Raw genomic sequence first — 21,616 nt, forward strand, 5'->3', positions numbered from 1 at the left:
ACTAGGTATCATAAACAAACATACAAATAAAACAAAAATCTCAACTAGTCACTATGCTTCTGACCAACAATTAGATAATCCTGTGGTTCCTTTTTTATTTAACACACTGTTTACAATATACACAAGTAACCCTGCAGGATCATAAGAATGATAAGTGTCATTTAATTTTAAACTAAATATTATTCTTTTATATTGTATATCAGCAATGCCAAAAGATATCTGTTGTGAAAAGTTCCATTATCTACCTTGTCAGATGCTCACTAGCTGTCCAAACAGGAAACTTCTTTATTCTGTCTTGACTAATCAGCAAAAAACCTTGATAGTTTAAAAATAACTGAAAAATAACAAATGAGGTACATCACTAACCTGTTTTTCTCCAATATAACAATTTGAGATGATACACACACACACACACACACACATATATAAATATATATATTCTATAACAAAAAACATTTTTCTTATAACAAGCAAATAAGACATGTACATATTTATAATAGATTTAGATGCATATGAAAGCATCAATATTACAGGTGCTTCTTCTACTTTCATGAAATATCTAAAAATTATATCCAATACCTGATAACCAGTATGACATTTACATAAACTGATACAATTTAATTTTTTCTTCTGTTGTTGTCAATACTAAAAACTTGAACGAATACAACTTATTATGTAATAAGTAAACCTACAAATTCAAATATTTTACATAAATCAGTAAAATATATATATATATATATATCAAACAGACAATATAAAGCTTTATTGAAAACAAAATTGGAAATTTATTTCAGAGGTTTTAGAGATTATACCAATAGACTTGTTAGTTTTAGATGAAAAAAAGTATTTTTAATAATATGAAAATAGCTTTATGCTCAGAGCAATAACTACTTTGACTTCGTATATTAAAACATTAATATTTAGTTGATGTATCGATACGTCTCATGATTTTACAATACGATACTTATTTTATAGTACTGTATCCTGCCACACGCACACACACAGGTAGGCAGATACTGATGCATACATATATACTGAAGATTAAAACTGACATTCAATCATTCTTTCACTGACATATGTAATAGCATCAGGCTGGAAACGACCTCCTTGCCCTCTGTCAGACCTTACTTGATTCTATTTTGCTGAACCAAACACTAAGTGCTTTGCCCTCTATCAGTCTCTACTTGATTTTGTTTGATAAGACAAACACTAAGTGCATTGCCCTCTATCAGCACCTACTCAAACATGGTTTGCTTAAACAAACATCAGGTTTTATAAAACAGGTAAAAGAATAATTTAAAATTGAATGTTCTTGTTTAACTTAATTTTTAAATACAGTGAAAATGGTTTACATAGATTGAAACACCAAAACTACACTACATATGACAAAAATGTAAAAATAAAAACTACAACCTTATTCAAATTGGCACATCAATATATCAGGTCATCCCTTAAGTAATGTCCAATTTTAGGTTCAGAAAAAGAGAAATGATTTCAAATGCTTTTAATGTTATTTAATCAACAATGTATACTCCATTATTATTAATTACTTCCTGCCAACGATTCACAAGCTTCTAAATGTCACTTCTATAAAATTCTTGGAGTTTGGAGGAAAAGAATGTAGAGAGAGTAGTTTTGGCATCTTCATGTGTTCCAAGATCTTTTCCATCAACACAGTTCTGCAAACTTCTTAATAGATGATAATAAGATGAGACAAGATCTGGAGAATAAGAAGAGTGTGGAAGTTTTTTCCAGTCTAGCTTTTCAATCTTTGTAGATGTAATTCTTGCTGTATGAGGTCATGCATTATCCTGGTGTAACACAACACCTTTACGACTGATCAAAGTAGGCCTCTTTTCTTTCAGTGCAACATTCAAGTACTCTAAATGTTGACAGAAGAAATCTGATGTAATCATTACATAGAGTGGCAACAACTAGAAGTGGATTACACCAAAATATCCCACCAAGTGCTTAACAAGACTTTCCTAGGGTAAAGGTCCATTTTGGGCTGTGCTTTAGCCAGTTTACCTGCACTGAGCCATTATCTGCAGCATTTAACATTTTTATAATGCATCTATTATTCATCTCTAGTCATTAACCTGTCCAAAAAAGGTGAGCTACATTCATGAGTGCAGATAAGTGCAAATGTTCACTCTTGCTCTAAGGTTGGCTTCTGCCAAATCATGGGGGATCCATTTTCTAAGTTTTGACTCCTTTCCAAGGTGTTGCAGATGATAGTGAACTGTTGAATGGGTTGAATTAAGCTTCTGTGCTAGTTATTAAACTGTTACAGCACAATCTTCATAAAGTGCATCCAGCAGCAAGCCATCATTAAACTCAACAGGATGGCCTGAACATGGTGCATCACTTAAGCTGTAGTCACCTGATCTGAACTTCTGAAACCACTTTTGACATTTTCTTCCACTGAGAGACTCTGCACCATAAACACCTTAAATGTTTCATATAGTTTCTGCCCCTTTCAAACTCATAAAGCACTATATGCCCCTCAGACATATACATCTTCATAAGGGTTTATTTGATTAATTATCTGAAAAAGTAGAGTTGGGTTAGTTTCTTTTCTTTGCCTGAACATTTTTAAACACGTCCTACTACATATTTTAGTCATTGAAGCCTTCTACAAAGACAGAAATTATGATGCACTTTCTGTATTAAATTTTTGGACATTACTTATGGGATGACCAGACACAACACATACCTATATTTAATTATTTCTATTTATAACAGTGTGACCTTACCAGCACACAATCAAGTTCTGAATAGGTGAAGTGCAGAAGCTTATGGAACTTGTAAACACTAATACCAGGTTGGAGTACATACAGACATTTACTGGTGAGCAAGAGAAATATGTGTTGCCCATGGCCTTCTACAAACTCTGTAGCTGTTAAAAACATCTGCAATAATAAACAGAAAAAAAAAGGTTTTATTTTCAAATTATATCTTAATTAATGAAGGATATTACACTTACACATTGTACTGCATGACCCATAAAATTGGTTAAATTTCACAAAATAAGGATGTTTCTAAATGTTCTTCTGTTAAAAGAAGAATTTTGAAGTATACTGTAATACAGTTTTTGAAAGAATATGGTCTGAAAATATTTTAATTGTAGATTTTGCTGTAATTGCCCAGTAAACACAATATTTATTCCTTGGTTTTAATTAGTTCTATACCAGAAAAAATAATCACATATGAAATATAGAGGTAAACATTTTATATTACATTAGATACAAAATTCTAGCTCCAGCATCTTTTAAACTTTCTTTGTTGTTGTTGTTGGTGGTGGTGGTGATCATGATTTTTAATTATTAGATCTAATTTTTGATACAAATGAAAAACTAGAAATTTATGCCCAATGTGCTGAGTTTGAATCTCATATAAATAAAACAAATTTAATATAATCTATTACAAATATCAAATTTCCTGCTGAGGAATTGTTTGTTTTGAAATTTTGTGCAAAGCTACACGATGGCTCTCTGTGCTAGCCGTCCCTAATTTAGCAGTGTAAGACTAGAGGGAAGGCAGCTAGTCATCACCACCCACCGCCAACTCTTGGGCTACTCTTTTACCAATGAATAGTGGGATTGACCGTCACATTATAATGCTCCTACGGCTGAAAGGGCGAGCATGTTTGGTGTGACGGGGAATCGAACCCAGGACTCTCAGATTATAAGTCAAATACCTTAACTAACCTGAACATGCTAGACCCCTGCTAAGGAAATGATCATTGAGTCAGTGACATTATAGAATTATTTCCTGTTCAAATGTTATGTTTGAGTGCGACAGACCCTCTTCCAATCCACAATACTTCGTAGATTCACCATAACATAACAAACCATAATAGTTTGTGTATAGTAATACTAACCTGTTTGTATGTTATGACCAAATTTGCACTACATAGTGATTCTCTCAAAAACAACCTTAGTTAACTTGCCAAAGAAATAGTCAACGATGTACATAATACACTGCCAGATGATATAAAACCATAAAATGAATATAATTTCCTAACAAACAATTTAATTGTATTAAAATCAACAAAAATAGAAAGAAGTTTCATTTTTATCAAAATTTCTAGACTTTTAACAGTATTTTTTCTTCACTTAAACTTGCGATACTGGGTGCCGACTAAAATTTCAGATTATTATATTAGATTTACTGTCTTTAATTGCATATGAAAGTTGGACTTTAACTGGCCATTGAGAAAGCATTCATTGTTTAAAAATATAAAGTAAAACCTAGCTGGTAAATAATAAACATGTTTAAACAAATGTTTTTATTTTATTAAATTATTCCAATTGTGAAAGCATGCTTGAACATCTACTAGTCACAGAGTGATGAGTGAAAATGTCTAGCCTTTGTACACTGAAAAAGTGGTTTTTTGCTTAAACTAAAATAATACAAAACTACTGAGTACAATTCATTAATACAACGATTGGCTATTGGAGAAATATCCATTTGAAGAATGCATCATGTTTTATGATTTATTAAAATACATGTTTATATGTAGATCAAATATGATAAATATACTCTTCAAAAAAAGAAATGCAAAAGGCAAAATTTGAGACAAATTGTTAACAAGTTTATTCCTGGTAGTTCTTTATGACATGTGTGAAACTTTGCACATTCACTGCTGAACATCCAAAGTCTGCAAAGGCGAAGTCCACACTCACTAGTTGAAGTTTAACGTCACTCAACATCAATAACGAGTATGCCCCCCGTGAGCATCAATAACTGCTCGGCATTTCCTACCCATGGAAGCGATGAGATGACGAATCACATCCTGTGGAATGGCTGTCCACTCAGCCTGCAAAGCTGCTGCAAGCTGAGGTAGAGTCTGCGGTTGAGGTTGTCGCCATCGCAGACGTTGGTCCAACTCGTCCCAAAGATGTTCGATGGGGTTTAAATTTGGTGATCTGGAGGGCCAGGGAAAAACGTTGACGTTGTGGTGTCTCAAGAAGACAGTGGTGAGTCGGGCTGTGTGAGGATGGGCGTTGTCATGTTGAAAAACGTCGTTGACGTTCACCATGATGGGTTGCACATGGGGCCTAAAAATCTCGTCGACGGTTGCGTATGGTCTGATCGGAAATCCTACGCAGCCCTGGTATGGTTGAGGCAGTAGACGTCACAGTGGTGGTCCTATCCTGAACGTGACGTAACCAGATGTTGCGATCTTGTGCGGGCGTGGTCACACAAGGTCTACCAGATCGTGGATGGTCACAAGTTGATCCATGTTGTTGGTGACGATTCCATAGCCTTGTGATGGTGCTTGGGTGGACATTCACAGCTCTGGCAACATCTGATCGAGATTCGCCTGCTTCCAAGCCACCAATGGCGTTGTTGCGTTGTGCTTCAGTCAGTCTTGACGTAACTGTATTGCGTGTCGGTGGCTTAACACTGAGCTATGGAAACCAAGAACCTATCACTTTTATAGGGATTTTGCACATGTTGCACTTGCAGAACATGCAGATCTCTCAAACAAATTTATTGGACACGAATGTGTTTTGGCGAAAAATCCGATGTTTTCCTCCGTTTTCAAAGTGCACTTATTTTATTGTCATTTTGGTCTGACAATCAGTGCCTTAACACATGTAACATCACATACTTTGAGCTTGTAACGTTATTACATATATTTCTCTTTAAAATAACATAAATATCCCTTTTACGTTTCTTTTTTTGAAGAGTATGTAACATTTATTTATACTCTGAGTGAAATATAACAAAAATAAAAATAACAAATATCTGATCTATCTTTACATACAAAACTTAATTGTAAATAATATAAACCTTACAAAAGATAAAACTGTCTTATTATATAATTTCTTGTTTGATAAAGTGTCTTCCAGATTGTTTGCATCATTTGAGCTTACAAAAGTATACAATCAAGTACATGCTTGAATGACATTAGAATCTAGTAAAACATCTAGTATAGAAATTTAGTGATCTTCACTCTTTGTAGCTGAAACTTTCAACACAATTGAAACAGTCAGTAAAAACTTGAACTCCTGTACATCACTACCTTGTAGAAGACTTCGTCTTCATCTTCAAACACTTCTAACATCAAGAAGAGAAGAGTATTGTTGTGTAGCCTAGAAATGTGTAAAAATAAAAACTATCAGCTAGCTCATTTGAAAATCTGTAACAATAGAAAGATGTTAAAAATTTAAGAACTAAAAATAAAGAATTAAAACACAAATATGTTTTCCACTTTAAAATAAATCTTACATGTAAGTTGTGAAAACACATACTACAAGCTTTGAAAGTGCACATTTGAAACCTGGAAACTCTTAAAATGAATTTAATAATAATTAAATATATACCCATGAACACAGAAATATGAATATAAGGCAGGCACAAAAATAGTTATGACAAAGATTTTTCATGTATTTACACTGTTAAATATATTGAAGTTGTGATAAACAGCAGCCAAGTAAGTTTTTTTTCATATAAACAATTGTGTGAAAAACTTTTATATTCACTTAAACAATTGTGTGAAAAACTTTTATATTCACTTAAACAATTTATTTTTCTCAACTTCTTACAAATAAATTCTCATTTTTTATATATTATTTCAAGGAGGTATTCAAATTTTTATTTTTATTTCTGACTCAGTTACTGAGTATATTACAAGCAGTCCAGTAAAATAAGAAAAAAAAAAGATCAACTCCACCAACCTGCATGTCGTAGATAAAAAATAATTACACTTTGTTTAATTATCTGTCCAAAGCTACAAACAAACCCCGTCATTCACACAAGTCTCATCTATTTTTGTTTCATAATATACTTTTATATAGCCCCAGAACCAAAAAATACTAAGGAAGCAAGAGACCAGTTTAGTGCCTGATCATAACAAACTGAATGAAATTTTTCCCCAAACTTTTTAACAAACATTTGCTTCTGGAAATTCAAAATTTCTACACTATTGCTATATCTTATTTCAACTTTAACCATGCATCTTATCAAAGAGATACAAACCTAAGTACAACATTTTTATGAAATTTGCTAAAATAAAACCAAGAAAAAACATTCCTCCACAACAAACTTACTAAACATATTTTGATTCAAATTTAATTTGACACATAATACTAAAGTTTACTAATAATAGTACAAGATTTCAATTATAAAATTATACTACATATTATTTTTTTTTTCTTTTCTTTTTTTTTTTATTGCAATTAAGTACTTTTAAGCACCTTCCCAGGCTCTGAATAACTTTCAAGACCCTTAGTTATGGTGAAATTGTCAGTAAATCACCAGTTATGCTTATTTCATTAAACCCAAAGTATAAGTACATAGCTTTAACATACATTTGTTTACCAAACAGTATCATCACAACTGATGTTATAAAAATAGGCTTAAGACATGACTTTTTAATACCAATTAACTAACATCATAACTTTTCATACACTACTCTTTGTGTCTGTTTGTTTGGTATTTCTGCAACCAGTTGTTGCACTTCCCATTTTCAATCCATGCAGTATTTAACTGGCATTCACCTGATACATTTATTTATTGTAGATTTCCCAGATATATACTATATAATCCTAATTATACCATCATTTGATAGATCCTATCAAACACACTTGTCAGAGTGAGAAAAGTTATGAACCAATCACAAAATACATAACAGTTCATCACACCACAAATGTTCAATGATTTTTGTTTCATACTTATTGAATCATGCCCACTGAGGCAGACTGCTCCACACAAAATTACTAAATGTTACAGAGTTATCAGTTGTACATTACTAATGTTTATAGCTCCCTTCTGTATATCATATCATTCTTCCCTTTTTTTTCCCTCTTTAAATAGTACCTATGTGTGGCCCCAAGATACATGTATCTTCAATAGTAACTTAGATTGAGGAGATTTCAAAGCATTTAACATTCTATAATATTATCACACATATTTCAACACAAATAGAACATTTGGTAAAATTAAGTTCACTTTGATACTAAAAAAAAAAACCTTCATACTAATAAATCTTTCTTTATTAAAAGAAAGGGTACATTTAAAAAGTTTTCATAAAAAATTATCCACTGCAGAAATACATCTTTTTTTTACCTGAGATCTGATTGTGAACCTGAAACTTCATCCGAACGTTTCATCTTTATAAGGTGATTTTGGAAAATTTCTGTGCAATCACATTTTTCTCCTTCAATTGGAGAAATCTTGGGTGTTTCAGCTTCATTCATTTCAAGATTGTTTCCTTGAAAACCCCAATATACAGAACTAGATTTTTTTACATTATCAATCATGTTACTGGAAGCTTTCCCAGAGTCATAGATTGATATTTCAGAATCTTCTGAATTTGGAGACTCCAGTTGTATCAAAGAAGATGAGCAAGAGTTTTCTTGGTTTTGATGTTTAGAATGTGGTGCTTCTTCCCCCTCAGGTGCTCCTCGTTCCTCCATCCAAACTGGAGAAAGACTGTTTTTAACTTTTTTTGTTACTCCACTGTTTACATTGAGTGCTTCTGTACATCTTAAAAGTTCAAGATCAAGAGAAGCATCATTCTCTAGTAGTATATTACTTTTGTTCCTTTGTTGTTCCAGGTCATCTTCCATTTCAGGGTTAGAAATATCACAACACATTCCAGAATCTCTACTGTATCTGTTACAAATATTTTGATTTTCTTCTTCCCTGTTTTCCCATTTCTCTCCAAGTTCTTCTTGCATCTGAGTATTGTTACTAAGCTTATCACCATTTCCAGTCACATATGTTACTTTCTTTCGTCTACGAACAACTCTGGTGCGTATCACTTCAACATCAGTGGTATCTGAGGTAGTATCATCACTGTTCAGAGAATCCTTATCAATGCTATGTTGTAACCTGATCCTTACTTCTGGAGGGGTTTCCTTTAGAGTAGCATTATTATCAACCTCCGCCTGCTGAGCTTCCACTACATCCCTCTCACATGCAACTTCAACACCATTCTGCAGACACACAACACCCACATCAATTTCTTGAAAACTCTCCAATGAGCTGGAACTTGGTACTGTTCCCTGCAAGAAAACATACATCTGTATTACCATAATAAACAAGGTTTACTAGAGCTGGTTCATCTACAAAAATAAAGAACTTTCGTTCATATAATTCCTTCAAATTACAACAAATCAGCTTTCCAGTAGATTATTTTCAAATATTTTAATTATTTTTTTTATATGGGTAAGCAAGATATTTATTTTATCAATTTTAGATACACTAAAATGTGCAAATTTTGTTAGAAATTTCAACATAAATTGAATTTTATTCAGAATGTACATGAGGAAACTTGAAACAGTAATGTGGATTTTAAAAAATATTAGTTTTTGTTATACATAAATTCTGTAAAACAATCTGGCACTAGAAACTGGTTTTCAAACACCTGCTTAAACTTAATGCATGGGAAAACATGGACTTCACTGTACAACTTGTATGCACACAAAACTCCACAGAATGTATTGCTAGTGAAAAAAGTTTAAGATAAAGCTGGGGAATCTTCCAGATGCTACAAAAAAGGTTCAGGAACAGCCTCTTACCTTAAAAATTGCATACATTTTTAATATCTACTAAATTCACCTCTCTTAAATGCAATTCATAAGGCAGTAATTCAAAAGAAATTAAAGCATAAATACTTTGTCCTTTTCTAAATTGCTTATTATATCAAATAATTATTTCTTTAGAAACAATTACTTGAAATGTTGTTCTTTTTAAAAGTAAACGAGACTGAACGGTAAGACATAAATGCTTTCAAAATTTGTAAAACATTATTAAATTGCATCAATGTTAGGTTTATTTCATAACTATCACTCATTCTGAGAATAAAATATATATTGAAATGTCTTTCAAAAGTTTGTTTGAAGCTTTACAGTTCTTTTTTCTCTTCTGCTAATTCTACTGAAACAGAAAGACTATATTATAACACAGTTTCGTGCATAGCTAAATTTGCTACCAAACATCACTTGAAATAGTGAAGGTAAAAACACCACGAATAGACAAGTTAAGACATATTAAACAGTTGATAACACTGTGTTTAGGAGTTTGTAATAAGAAAATGAAGGTAGTATGAATATGAAACAAGTTGCTATAAAGTACAATCACCATTGTTTTGTTATTTTTACAGAACCACACCAAAGAGAACTGTAAAAGGCACTGCTAATATAATGAAATACTGGAAGAGATAACAGCACGTTAGTCCTGCAATACTTTAGTGAGTTTGACAAAAAAAAAAAAAAAAAGACCAAAATATTTAATAAAAAATATTTAACTCCAACAAAACACGTTTTAACTTATTCTACCCTTTTAGCCAATAAACCTTATTCCAGTTCTGCAACATGTATCAGTAGATTACCCTAACCACTGCAAGTATTAATAAATATTGTATGTTTTCATTTAAAACACTATTTTTAATACATGATAACCAAAGAACTTCAGTAATAAAGACTCTTTATTTGGTAGCTAAAAGAAAAATTTCAGGAAAAGTTTCATTATAAAATATCAGATGAATTACATTAAAAATAGTTAAGATCCACAATAAATCACAATTTATACCATACTAGAAGAAAATACCACATTATAAAAAAAAAAACCAATAAATAAAATTAACCAATAAACTATTTCTAGAACATGTTAAGAAAGATACCGTACCACTACCAGTCTCTTGCAACCCAATACGATGTTGGGAAGTTATATTTGAAAGTTTACTTTCTTAATTTAACACCCAATAGTTCAAAAAATAAACACAGCATGTAAAAAGCATTATCCACAACTAATATAATTTTCACAAGATTACTGTGGAAGAAATGTATCGATTTCTTTTGATGATTTCCAAATGGGTTGCTATTACTCAAATTTACATATATTTTACATTTATCAAGTATAAAAGTCATTAGAATCAACTACAAAAAAACAAAACATAAGTCAACAACATTAAAAAGATATCTCAAAGTTCTTTTTTTTCTGTCAAATAAGAAAATTAACTTTTTCCTAAACTTACAATATATTTCCAATAAACCTTAAGTCCACTGACACTTATAGCTATTCCTCAACCTTCACTTTGCCCAATCTAAGGATTGGTCTCATTTTCTTCAGTCTTTCATACCCTGTTTAAACTCCCTTGGCAATCTTTGACCTTGTAATACTCTCCATCCATGTTAATATTCCCTTTCTTAAGACACACACCATCCCAGTCACTAACACTGGCTCTTAGTGGGGAGAAAGGTCAGAAGAAGAAAGTGTTTTGGAAATATATTTTCCATTTAGAAAAATGTTAACTTTTAAAACATACTTACATTTCTGACACTAGCTACAATCCTACAATGAGAAGACAGAGGTGACTGGCGAGTGCATTATCCATACAGATCATGTATGCTTTACTTAACTAAAGGAACAGAAATCATTTGGTCTGGAATTATAAATATTCATCTTCACTCCCAAACTGAGAAGAAAAAGAGCATTCCCTTCCACCAAAATTATGGAGACAACATGGAACACAGGGTTCAGCCAAGGGCCAAGGATGAGACTACTTCACATTCGGAATTATGAGGAGATAATGGACTGTCTTCCATGAACAGTATACTAAATCATCATAGATCAAAAAAAAAAGTCCATGAACACCCCAACTGGATAACAGTGTCAAATCAGAACTGATATGACAAATAGGCATCCATGGAGACTGGTGCTTCTACTGACATCTGGATACCAATTATGAGGTCTCCCAACTTTTCCTTCTTCTCCAAGAGTAAGGAATTCACTCAAACACTCTGAAGGAAAAGCCTCTATCCATCTCCCTAGTAATTGGAAACTAAGCATTGTAAGGAATCCCTAGCTCCACTAACAGAATATGGGAGGGGGTGATAATGTATACTGGGGAGCCCTAAATGCAATACGTGAACAAAGTTCTCTGAATTTTAAAAGCAAACCAATCCTGATTTGTTCAGTCTAATGATCAGCAGGGATAAACAAGATCCACTTTACCTTTACTCCTGATAATCCATGAGTAACAGTTCAGCAGAATATGATAATACCATCTGGAGTCTGCATAGATGGTCTTATGAAACACCTCATTCTACACAGCCTGTTGAAACTAGTTGGAAATAGTTAAATTTGGTGTTAGTGTAGAATTCTCTTGTCACAGAATGGGATCCAATGAAAAAAAAAAGAAAAAGTAAGAGACCCTGGAAAGGAAAGAGACAAGAGAAGAACAAAGATATTCACTCCTCCTTAAAATCTAACAGATGTTATTAAAATGGCCAGAAGTTGAAAGTTACAGATTGGGTAAAGAATATGAAGAAAAAAAAATATTAGGAGGCCACACACTAGCTTGTATGATTACCTCCAGTGGGTAACTGAAACAGGTCACGAGACATAGAAATGTGACAAATCTGATGAGACGTGACTTGGACATTTCCTTTCCTGTAAAGAAAGTCAAGAATAAGCAACATGGATATTTGTAAATCTCAGGAAATTAAAGGATCTCAATGAATAAAGAGTTGAGTACCATCACCTCAAAAGAGTTAGTGCAATCTACATACCACCTCAAGGCTCTGACAAGACATAACAAATGATTAGTGTTTGATTAGTCATAGAGGTGAGAAATAGCTGGCAAAAAAATGGATGAGAAGGATTTATCCCTTTCCCTGACTGCCAGAGATCTAGAAAAGAACTAATAGGGTATACCAGGACCAAAGTGGAGTGATAAATTCCTATTCACATGTAGTGCAAACAACTCCAACCTGCAATATTCTCATGCCAGTAGCAACAAAAATACCCACTAAAGGAAATGTGATATACGGCACGAGGCTACAAGCTGAAATGGATGTTGATGCAAAGCATGTGATACCACCACAATATCCTAGTGAAGTAAATTAAAAGGCTGTTTATGAAGAATAACTAAACAACTGTAGAAGGCTGAATAACACTGAAGTGTTAGAAACTTTCTGATGTTGAAAATAACAAGAGGTAGTTGATAAAGCTATCTTACATAAAATGACAGGAAACAAAGCCAGACACAAATCAATAAACGAGATATGGTGGGCATATTTCCATGAAGTGGATTCAGACTCCTTATGGGGCACATACAAGTCAACTTTAGAAAGTAAACCCCAGTGAGCTCAAGAAAGTTTAAGTACAGAATGCTAGATTGAGGTTGTTTAAACAAAAAAAGCCAAAGAGGAAAAGACAGATGTGGACCCTCTTAAAGATACTGAAGAGAAGATCATAGTTAGGCTGACCAATCCAGGGCCACCAACACCTCTTAAGTAGAGGATCAAATCATAGCTAGAAGTCTGAGTAACAGATGAATTGAGGGAAAAGCATAGGGTTACAATTCCATCTTGTCTGGACTGAATGCATTTATCACCAAAGTCTGAGGACCAGGTATTGGGGACCAAAATGCCTGTAGTATAAGTCACAGAGTGGCAAATGTGTCAATTGTTGGAGACCCAAACTGAGAGTAAATCCACTGGAAAAATATGCAAGGAAAAATCAATTGGGCTGAAACAGATGACCTTCTGGGAAATATATCACCCTAGGAAAATGATTAACCAGGAGGCTAATATGACAGCAGTAGGCCCCATAGAGAAATAACTGATATTCAAAAGCAAAGATACCAAGAATATGTTCTTCCATGACAGGAAAGTAACAAAACTACTGTGAAAATGGCATTCCTCTGCAGTATATCTAGACCTTTAACTATATCCTGCTAGACAGTAAGAAGTTCAAAATTATTATTGTGGAAGGAAGACTCATCTTCCATCCACATACCCTGGAATTCCTGACCTTCAATATACATGCCCCATCCCAGAAGGAAGAAACACAGGATGGGATGGTATAGATACACTGATAATAATGTTGAACCAAGACAACCACCACTCAAGAACAAAGATATAGTTCCTGACGGAGACTAAATGATCCAGTCAATTGGAATTCCTTATTCATTGGTTGGAAAGTGACCACTGAAAGGATGGCATGTGTGCTCAACCTGAAAGAATTGGAGATTCAATGTATGTTCACATCCCCAAAAAAGAGAGAACCATCCATATAAAAAGAGGCTGATTGCCCATTCCATAACCTAAAGTCTGATGGGAGTTGGGTGAGACCAGCTTAAAAACATGTTAAAAACTCATACGATACTGTTAAAAACATACGATGCAGACCAAAGAGTAATTCTTTGGACAGCAGAACTTGAACCCTGTACATGAAACATAGAAAGTGGTAGGGTGAATTCACTAGAAATCCATCAGTAACATTGAACTTGGTCATCCACAGACCTGGTAAAGAATACCAATGTAGGTTGAGAAAATGATTCTATTGTAGATCTGAGAGAATCAAACAACTGGTTGAAATGAGAAAGATCAATGATCATTCTCCAATTTTCTGTTATCTTGTACACAACAAATAAACAGGAATAAAATCCCTAAAAAATGAAATTGGCTCTCACTATCACCCCTGTGACAAAGAACTCACTGATAACCTGGAAACAAATATCCACACTCCACTGATAAGTTGAGCCACAGGGTGAGAGGATAATAGAGGTGGAGAAGTGAACAAAAGGACCAACCCCAATAAAAAGCTGAAATACCTATAGCTCTACAATAAAGAAATAACAAGTGTCCATCAGCTATAATAACCATGCTCCTAAAGATTCCAACCACGGAGGGTAAACATTAATGTCACTGATAACAACCAACCTGAGTGAAGGAGCCTTGATACTAATGATGTAGTCTATTGTAAGTATCAATAAAGCAAGAGACAGAAGACAGGCATTGTTGTCCCATAACTACCAGCAGGAGCCACAGAAAGCCAAAAGACCAACAAAAAGAATTATAAAAGCAAACATGTAACATTAATTCATGGCTCCAATGCCTTTGTAATGCCATTGAACATCAAGAGAAAAAGGAAAGGAGCCTCAAGTAACTTAAGGAGAGTTACAGCAGGTAGAAGAACTCCCTCCAACAAAGTATCTACTCAATAACTACAAACAACAACTCAGAATAAGATTGTGATCTATTCAAAGTAATCATAGGATCTAGTCTGGAATCCAACATATCCAAAAGCAGATATGGTCCATAAAATCAAAATTACATCCACCCAACAGTGGTAAGACAAAACATACAGAAAAATGTGAGCACAAGATATATTTATCCCATCACATAATAAAACAGTACATTTTTCAATTTGAACCAGCAATAAAGTGCAGAAAGAAAACCTAAGAAGTCTTCACCAACTTTTCTACCACCAAGTAAAGAGTAGACTCAAAGGCAACCAAAGAAAGCACCAAATTCTTATATTTAAGTGAACAATTGAAGAAGAGGAGGGGCACATAGTTAATCTAAATTAACCACATGAAAAGCTGACTTAGTGAAGAAAGGCTACAAAAAAGACTCCAAATTGCTGAAGTATGTCCTGAATCATCAAGAAAAGATGTCTTAGAATCCTCAGGAGAAACACCACCTGGGCCAAATACATGTTTCTATCTCACATTAAATCAAATCACTGACAGCCTTAACTGAGAGTGACTCCCACCACCACCTGTAGAGAGATACTAGATAATATGGAAGGTATGATGAGCATCTGTGCTGAAAACATGTGAATTCATGCCCAAAAACAGTGCTTGTTTTTTTTTTTTTCTTAAGGAATGATAATTGTACAGAAATTCACAAGACAATACCAAAATCACAATTCAATACATAACAAAGCACAGACCTCTGGAGAAACCATGACCAATGCTTTGTCAAAAAAAAAGTGGCTACATTATCTGAGTGAGGTGCTTATATACAGTACCAGAATAGAGGGTGCACTGACATAGGTGAAGAGTGTCACAAGATGAAAATCTGCTGAGGGCATTTAAGTAGGGTATAAAAGACTGAAGTAATCTAAACTAATGCTTAGATGGGTAAGGTAAGTTGAGGAATAGCTGCGAATCAGAGGATGGTATATTTTTGAATATATTATTATATTAGCTTGCTTTTTTTTTTTGTTGGAAAGGTTTGTAGTACCATGAAGAAGCACCACATTGAATAAATCATTAAACTCCATAGAAAACATTTTATCAGAAACATGTAATATTTATTTCATTAAAGCAATCATTGTCTCAAATTACATACATGGTACAAAATCACACACAAAAAGCTAAGAATGTATATTTAAAAATTACAATAAAAAGAAATGTAAATATCCATACACATCATTAATCAATTATTCTCACAAGAGACTTATATTCTTATTTCCAACCTGTATTGAGTTTGTTTCTTTCCAAGACATTTTCAAACTATCTTCTGTTTAATATGAGACATTTAAGTGCAGTAAACTTGGGATTTAGTTAGTTCTTGTTAACCCTTCACTATGTGCACAGAAATATAACAAATGCACAACATAATACAAAACCTGTAATAATCTGAAAATATAACTAATATTATTCCTTGGATTTTCTCCATAAATTTTCCCAAGGCTACTAAAACTCTGAATTTCTGTTGATGAAAATAAAATTATTTGGTAACATTGATTAACATTCTGAATGCTACTTTTGTGCATACTCCTTAAAAATTATCATTGATATTGCAAAGAATTTTTCATCATTAAATCAGAGTCAGTAGGGTTGAGAAAAGAATATCAGAGTGTTAAACTTTAACCTCAAGCAGAACATTTACAAGTTTGATGCACTATATACTAATACAATATGCCAGACAAACTGTATAAGTAACTACTAAATTAATGACATAAAAACAAAACTGACATATACTAATCACAAAATAAAAACAAAACAAAAAATCTTGAAATAATTAATAAGAACTTTTTTTCCCCCTTCTTATGTAATTGTTGTCATAACACTTAACTATCAGATCTTTTATTTGTACCAAGTCACACATATAGTGAAAAGCATACATGTGACACTGGGAAAAAACCAATTTTTAGAAAAACATTTTTGGAGTTTATGGAATTATATATGACTTATTGTTATTACAAATTTATTTTATTGTTATTTTCATTACCCATTATTTTTGAAAGACCATTTTCATTTTTTATGCTTATTTTATAACTAAAAGTTGTCAAAATAGTTGATGTTTGTTAATATCATGCATAGCAAACAATATGAGTGGTCGATGTAATAATGTTTTCAACTGTGCTAAGCTCTCTACTGATTTCATAAGTAATAAACTTCCAAAAACTTATTTAATTAGAATATGTTAAAACTGCAGATGTATGAAAGGTAATGTTATTGCCTTGTCTAAAGCATTACTTTACTCAAACTATGTAGAATGGACTTCCTTGAAAAGATATATCAGTCACAAAGTTGTCATACAAAGTCTACTAATGTAACAGATCATTGTCTAAAAAACTATCAGAGCAACAAACACTCTATATGTACCATGATTCTGGGGTGTTGTTTGGGGCTGGATTAGGGCTTGAAGATAATGAAAATAATGTAAATATTTAAATGCCATGTTAAAAAAAATACTTGTTAAACAGTAATAGTTTTCACTGTTATGTTGTTTATTACAAATTAAATTATCAACTTACATATATTTGAATGGTACTGAGCATCAAGATTTCTTCAGAGCATTATTTGTCATTTGTTGTGCACTATCTAGTGAAACTCTAAACAGATTTTGAATATTTTAATGAAATATTTCAGGTCTGCAAAATACTTTTATAAAAATTACTCTCACACCCTCTGTATTTTTGACAAAAATGACAGGAGTTTTCTTCTTTTGAATTATATTATAAAAGATAATTTACTGTAAACACATCATAATTAATTTAACTCTAGGTACACTTATAAATATTAAAAACAAGAAGTCATTACTCATGTCATTATTACTATTTACATGTGCAGTTTGGACTTGTGTACCAAATAGAGTACTCATGATAGATGTATTAAAAGTTGTAAATGTCTTCCATGTTATTAAAAGTTACTGAAAAAATGTATATCTAATTGTTTTAAAGCATTTTAGATTAGAGATGTGTATTTAGCTATCTAAATATGACTTTTTCAAGTATATATTAATTAGACAAACTTTAAAAATTTATGACTTAAAGGTGGTAATGGCAATTTACCTATCAACCCCAATCACCAGCCCTGTCAACTTGAAGCTGAACAAACTACAATTAATCAAAAAATAATGAAAATTATAATAGAAATATTTTGGTCACTTAGAATAATTGATAAAGTTAACAATTTTTTGGGTTGTGAAACTAACTGATTAAGTTGAATTAACTGAATCAAAAATAAAAATGAGAACCATAATAGCAATATTTCAACTATTTGGTTTGTTGGACAAATAGAAAATAGTAATAATCAAATACTAAACTTGATTAGTTGATTATTCTTGTTGTATTAACTAAGTTCCTCATAATTTGAATGAATGAATTATTTTGTGTGACACAAATTAATACAATCAATGTTTGTATCTCAGAATGGTTGGTATGGGTATTAACACTTTTATTCATAATCAGAGAAAAATGTTTTGATGTTCCTAGGTCATCTTCAGGTTAACAAATGTTCTCTGCTTACCAAAAAAAGCATTAATACCCATACCAGCCATTCTGAGATACATTTTCATTTCAAGTGGGTTTCTCGTCATCAAGAATTACAATCCATGTTTGTCAGTAATTCATTATATCAACTAAATACCCATATCTAATATTGAAAATTTTTTGTAGTTCCAACTTTACCTCTGAGTCCTTGTCCAAACTCCATGATGATGCTGTAACATGTATTTTGTTAATTCTTGTTGAAGATAAGAACTCCGGTCTGTCAAGGCTGAGTACATTCTTGAATGTAAATTTTGTAAACAAAATAAGTTATATCAATAATGCTCAATCCTTGATAACTTACTAATGTCTATGTCACATAAACACATATCTGTATACCTACATATACTTTTTTCAAACATGTCTGTAAAGTACAACTAAAACAGGAGCAATTCACACGAACTTTTTCATCCTACAACTTTAATAATTTTAACAATAAAAAATATACAATGCACAAAAATCATACATAACATGATGCTAGTAGCAGAAAGAGTAATTTTTCCTTAAAGTCTATATATATGGATTTAAAATAATAAATACAAAACTTCTCAGAGTGCATGCAAAGCCTTTGATAAATCATCAAAATTATCCTAAACATTTAAAATGTTGGTCTTAATATTAGATAATCTCATGTTACCTTAAGCTTTAAAAAAAAAAAGCTTAATTAAAGATAGGTTGAACATAAAATGTGAATGAATCTCCAGTGCTAACTTTATATGTGATTATAAAATGTAAACAAATATTGAACACCATATTCCATAATCAAATTAGACTAAACCTGCTTACATTATATTTATACCAATAATGTACATCAAGATATTGAATATTAATAAGAAATATCTAGAATGTTAAAGGTTTACATTTTCCTTTAACTATTGCTGATAATATTAATCTTACCTCCATTTACACTTTAGCTTTATCCCAGCTAAATGTTCTCTTCTCTGCCCATTGGTATGAATTCTACATTGCTTACCCCACTATATCACCCCTATTTATTCTAATCTTGTGACTATTTCCACCTACATCAGTATACCCTCTAAACCAAACTGTAAAAACCTCCCCATTATTTTTTCTTATTCACTTTTTCAAGACTGACTTAATTATCAGACCCAATAATCAGCTATTGTGGGGGAAGAAAGGCAGGATATTGTAAGAGGTGGCATCAAAAAATATATTTTCAGTATAGGAAAATGTAACCTTCCAAAACACACTCTTCTCATACTTTTAACCTAGAATCCAACATTTACACAGAAAATATCTCATGGAAAAACAGGCATGCAAAATTTAAATATAATAAAGCATACTAGTATGGGTCTGCACTACTTCTGGAATGAATAAACTCTTTGCCCAGATAATGTGAGATCGAAATGTGGAAGGTAAAGGTCAACCAGCTACAGAATCAATGTCATTAATCATCATAAGATTCATCAAAGACCTAACTACAAAGACATTGGAATTATAGAGCTGTGGACACAAAGTGAGATCTAGAGTTTAGTGGCTGGGGCAGGGTGATAACAATATGATATACTGAAAGTTAGAGCATGTTCCATGTTAAGCCACAGGAAGTATTAAGATAAGGCAAACAATGCCTAAAATGGACAAACTCTCATTCTAACTTGAATAAAAGTAATCATGCAACAAACCAAACTCAGAATTACATGTCCAGGCACTCATACGGAAAGTTACAAAATGCCACATGCAAACCACAAGAATTATGAAGGGAAAAGAAGTAACATTCAAGTGGGCAAGTTTTTCCCCCCAACCCAAAGAAACTTAGCATGAAACAAACCCATTTGGAATTACAGACCCAATTCATGCCTTGCTCAAACTGAAGAAATAGAGATCATCCAGTCTTAGATTACAAAACAATATACTAACTCTTCAACCTGGGAGGCAAGATTAAACCTTTTGCCCCTTCAATTATGAGGAAAATTGAAACAAACAAAGTTCAACCAATGATTCATGGACAAGATGCTCCATGTCCAGAATTACCAAGTGTCAAAGACCCTCTTCCATAACACAAAAGAAAGGCCACACTCGCACAACCAGGTAGCAAAGTATCATCTCTGAACTGGAATTACAAGGAAGCTCCTGTGTATGCTGGACCTGTTCCCCAACTGAAATCTGGGAAGAGTACCCAAGATTAAAATGGAATGGTATCCAGATTCACCCTATTCTCATTCAGTGAAATAGATACATCACTCAAAAGGAAGAGGCATCTGTCAACAACTCCAGTGATTAGAAACTGAGAGTGGCAAGAACTTCCTTACTTCATTAGAAAATGGGGTGGGGTAGAGAATTCACACTGAGAAGTCCAGAGGAACAATGCTCCAGAGACAGTGCAATATATGAACCATGCTCTTTATTTTTAAAAGGAAGCCAACCTTGATTTGTTCAATTCAGGTGATAGCAAGGACTAGCAAGGACCCTTAATGCTTTACTCATGACTGTCCATTGAATAGTGGTCCAGTACTGTATATTATAGAACTGTTTACCACCTGGAAATTGCCAAGGCAGTCTTATGGAACAACCCATCTCAACAAAACTCATTACTTCTGGGAATTTAGTTTTTAGTCTACTGTTTGGTAGCTAAAAGGGATTTATAAAAGCACATATGACTGAGATCAAAATAAGAATGGCAAGAAGGTTCTAAAAATGAACAAAACAGAACCAAAGAAATAAAGTGAGTTCCCCTTTTCACAATCAGGCTGGGGCTCATAGAAGAAACATAGAGGTAGTGTCAAACATCTGAGGAGAAAACTGCCAAAGCACATAAATAGTGTAATATAAAAGGTGTTAAGTTCACACGCCAACTTGTAAAATATTCTCCAGAGGTGACGAAACTGAAATGCCAGGGACATCGATACATGTTGAACTCGATAAAATAAGACCCTAAGAAGTCTCCAATCCTCCCATGAAAGAATAAAGTAAACTATCTGAGTCAGTTGACAAATCCAACATTTCAAAGTAACAGGGAATAAGTCATGTGATACTGAAGGAAATTAATAGATAAAAAACAAGTGACATGAACTCCAAAATGCTTAATGACATACCACATAACATCAGAGAGCTCAAGGAGGAAAAA

At 32.9% G+C, this 21,616-nt stretch overlaps 1 protein-coding gene across 4 annotated transcripts in view; it reads right to left on the minus strand.

Moving 5' to 3' along the window:
* The window catches only part of LOC143229729 (pleckstrin homology domain-containing family M member 2-like), a 65,829-nt gene that overhangs the window by 14,286 nt on the left and 29,927 nt on the right, over positions 1-21,616 (minus strand). For 3 of the 4 annotated variants that reach the window (XR_013016027.1, XM_076462465.1, XM_076462464.1), the window contains exons 5-9: positions 18,673-18,771; positions 8,080-9,020; positions 6,035-6,104; positions 2,757-2,912; positions 246-334 (exon numbers count right to left, since the gene is read on the minus strand). Coding sequence is in view for 3 of the 4 variants with exons in the window: in XM_076462465.1 (XP_076318580.1) it covers positions 246-334; positions 2,757-2,912; positions 6,035-6,104; positions 8,080-9,020; positions 18,673-18,771 (1,355 nt within the window). In the remaining variant the exon portion in view is untranslated. The remainder of the gene's footprint in view (positions 1-245; positions 335-2,756; positions 2,913-6,034; positions 6,105-8,079; positions 9,021-18,672; positions 18,772-21,616) is intronic. The other variant, XM_076462466.1, reaches the window with a different exon arrangement.

Source organism: Tachypleus tridentatus, chromosome 10 (assembly GCF_004210375.1).
Source record: "Tachypleus tridentatus isolate NWPU-2018 chromosome 10, ASM421037v1, whole genome shotgun sequence".
Classification (NCBI taxonomy): Eukaryota; Metazoa; Arthropoda; class Merostomata; order Xiphosura; family Limulidae; genus Tachypleus; species Tachypleus tridentatus.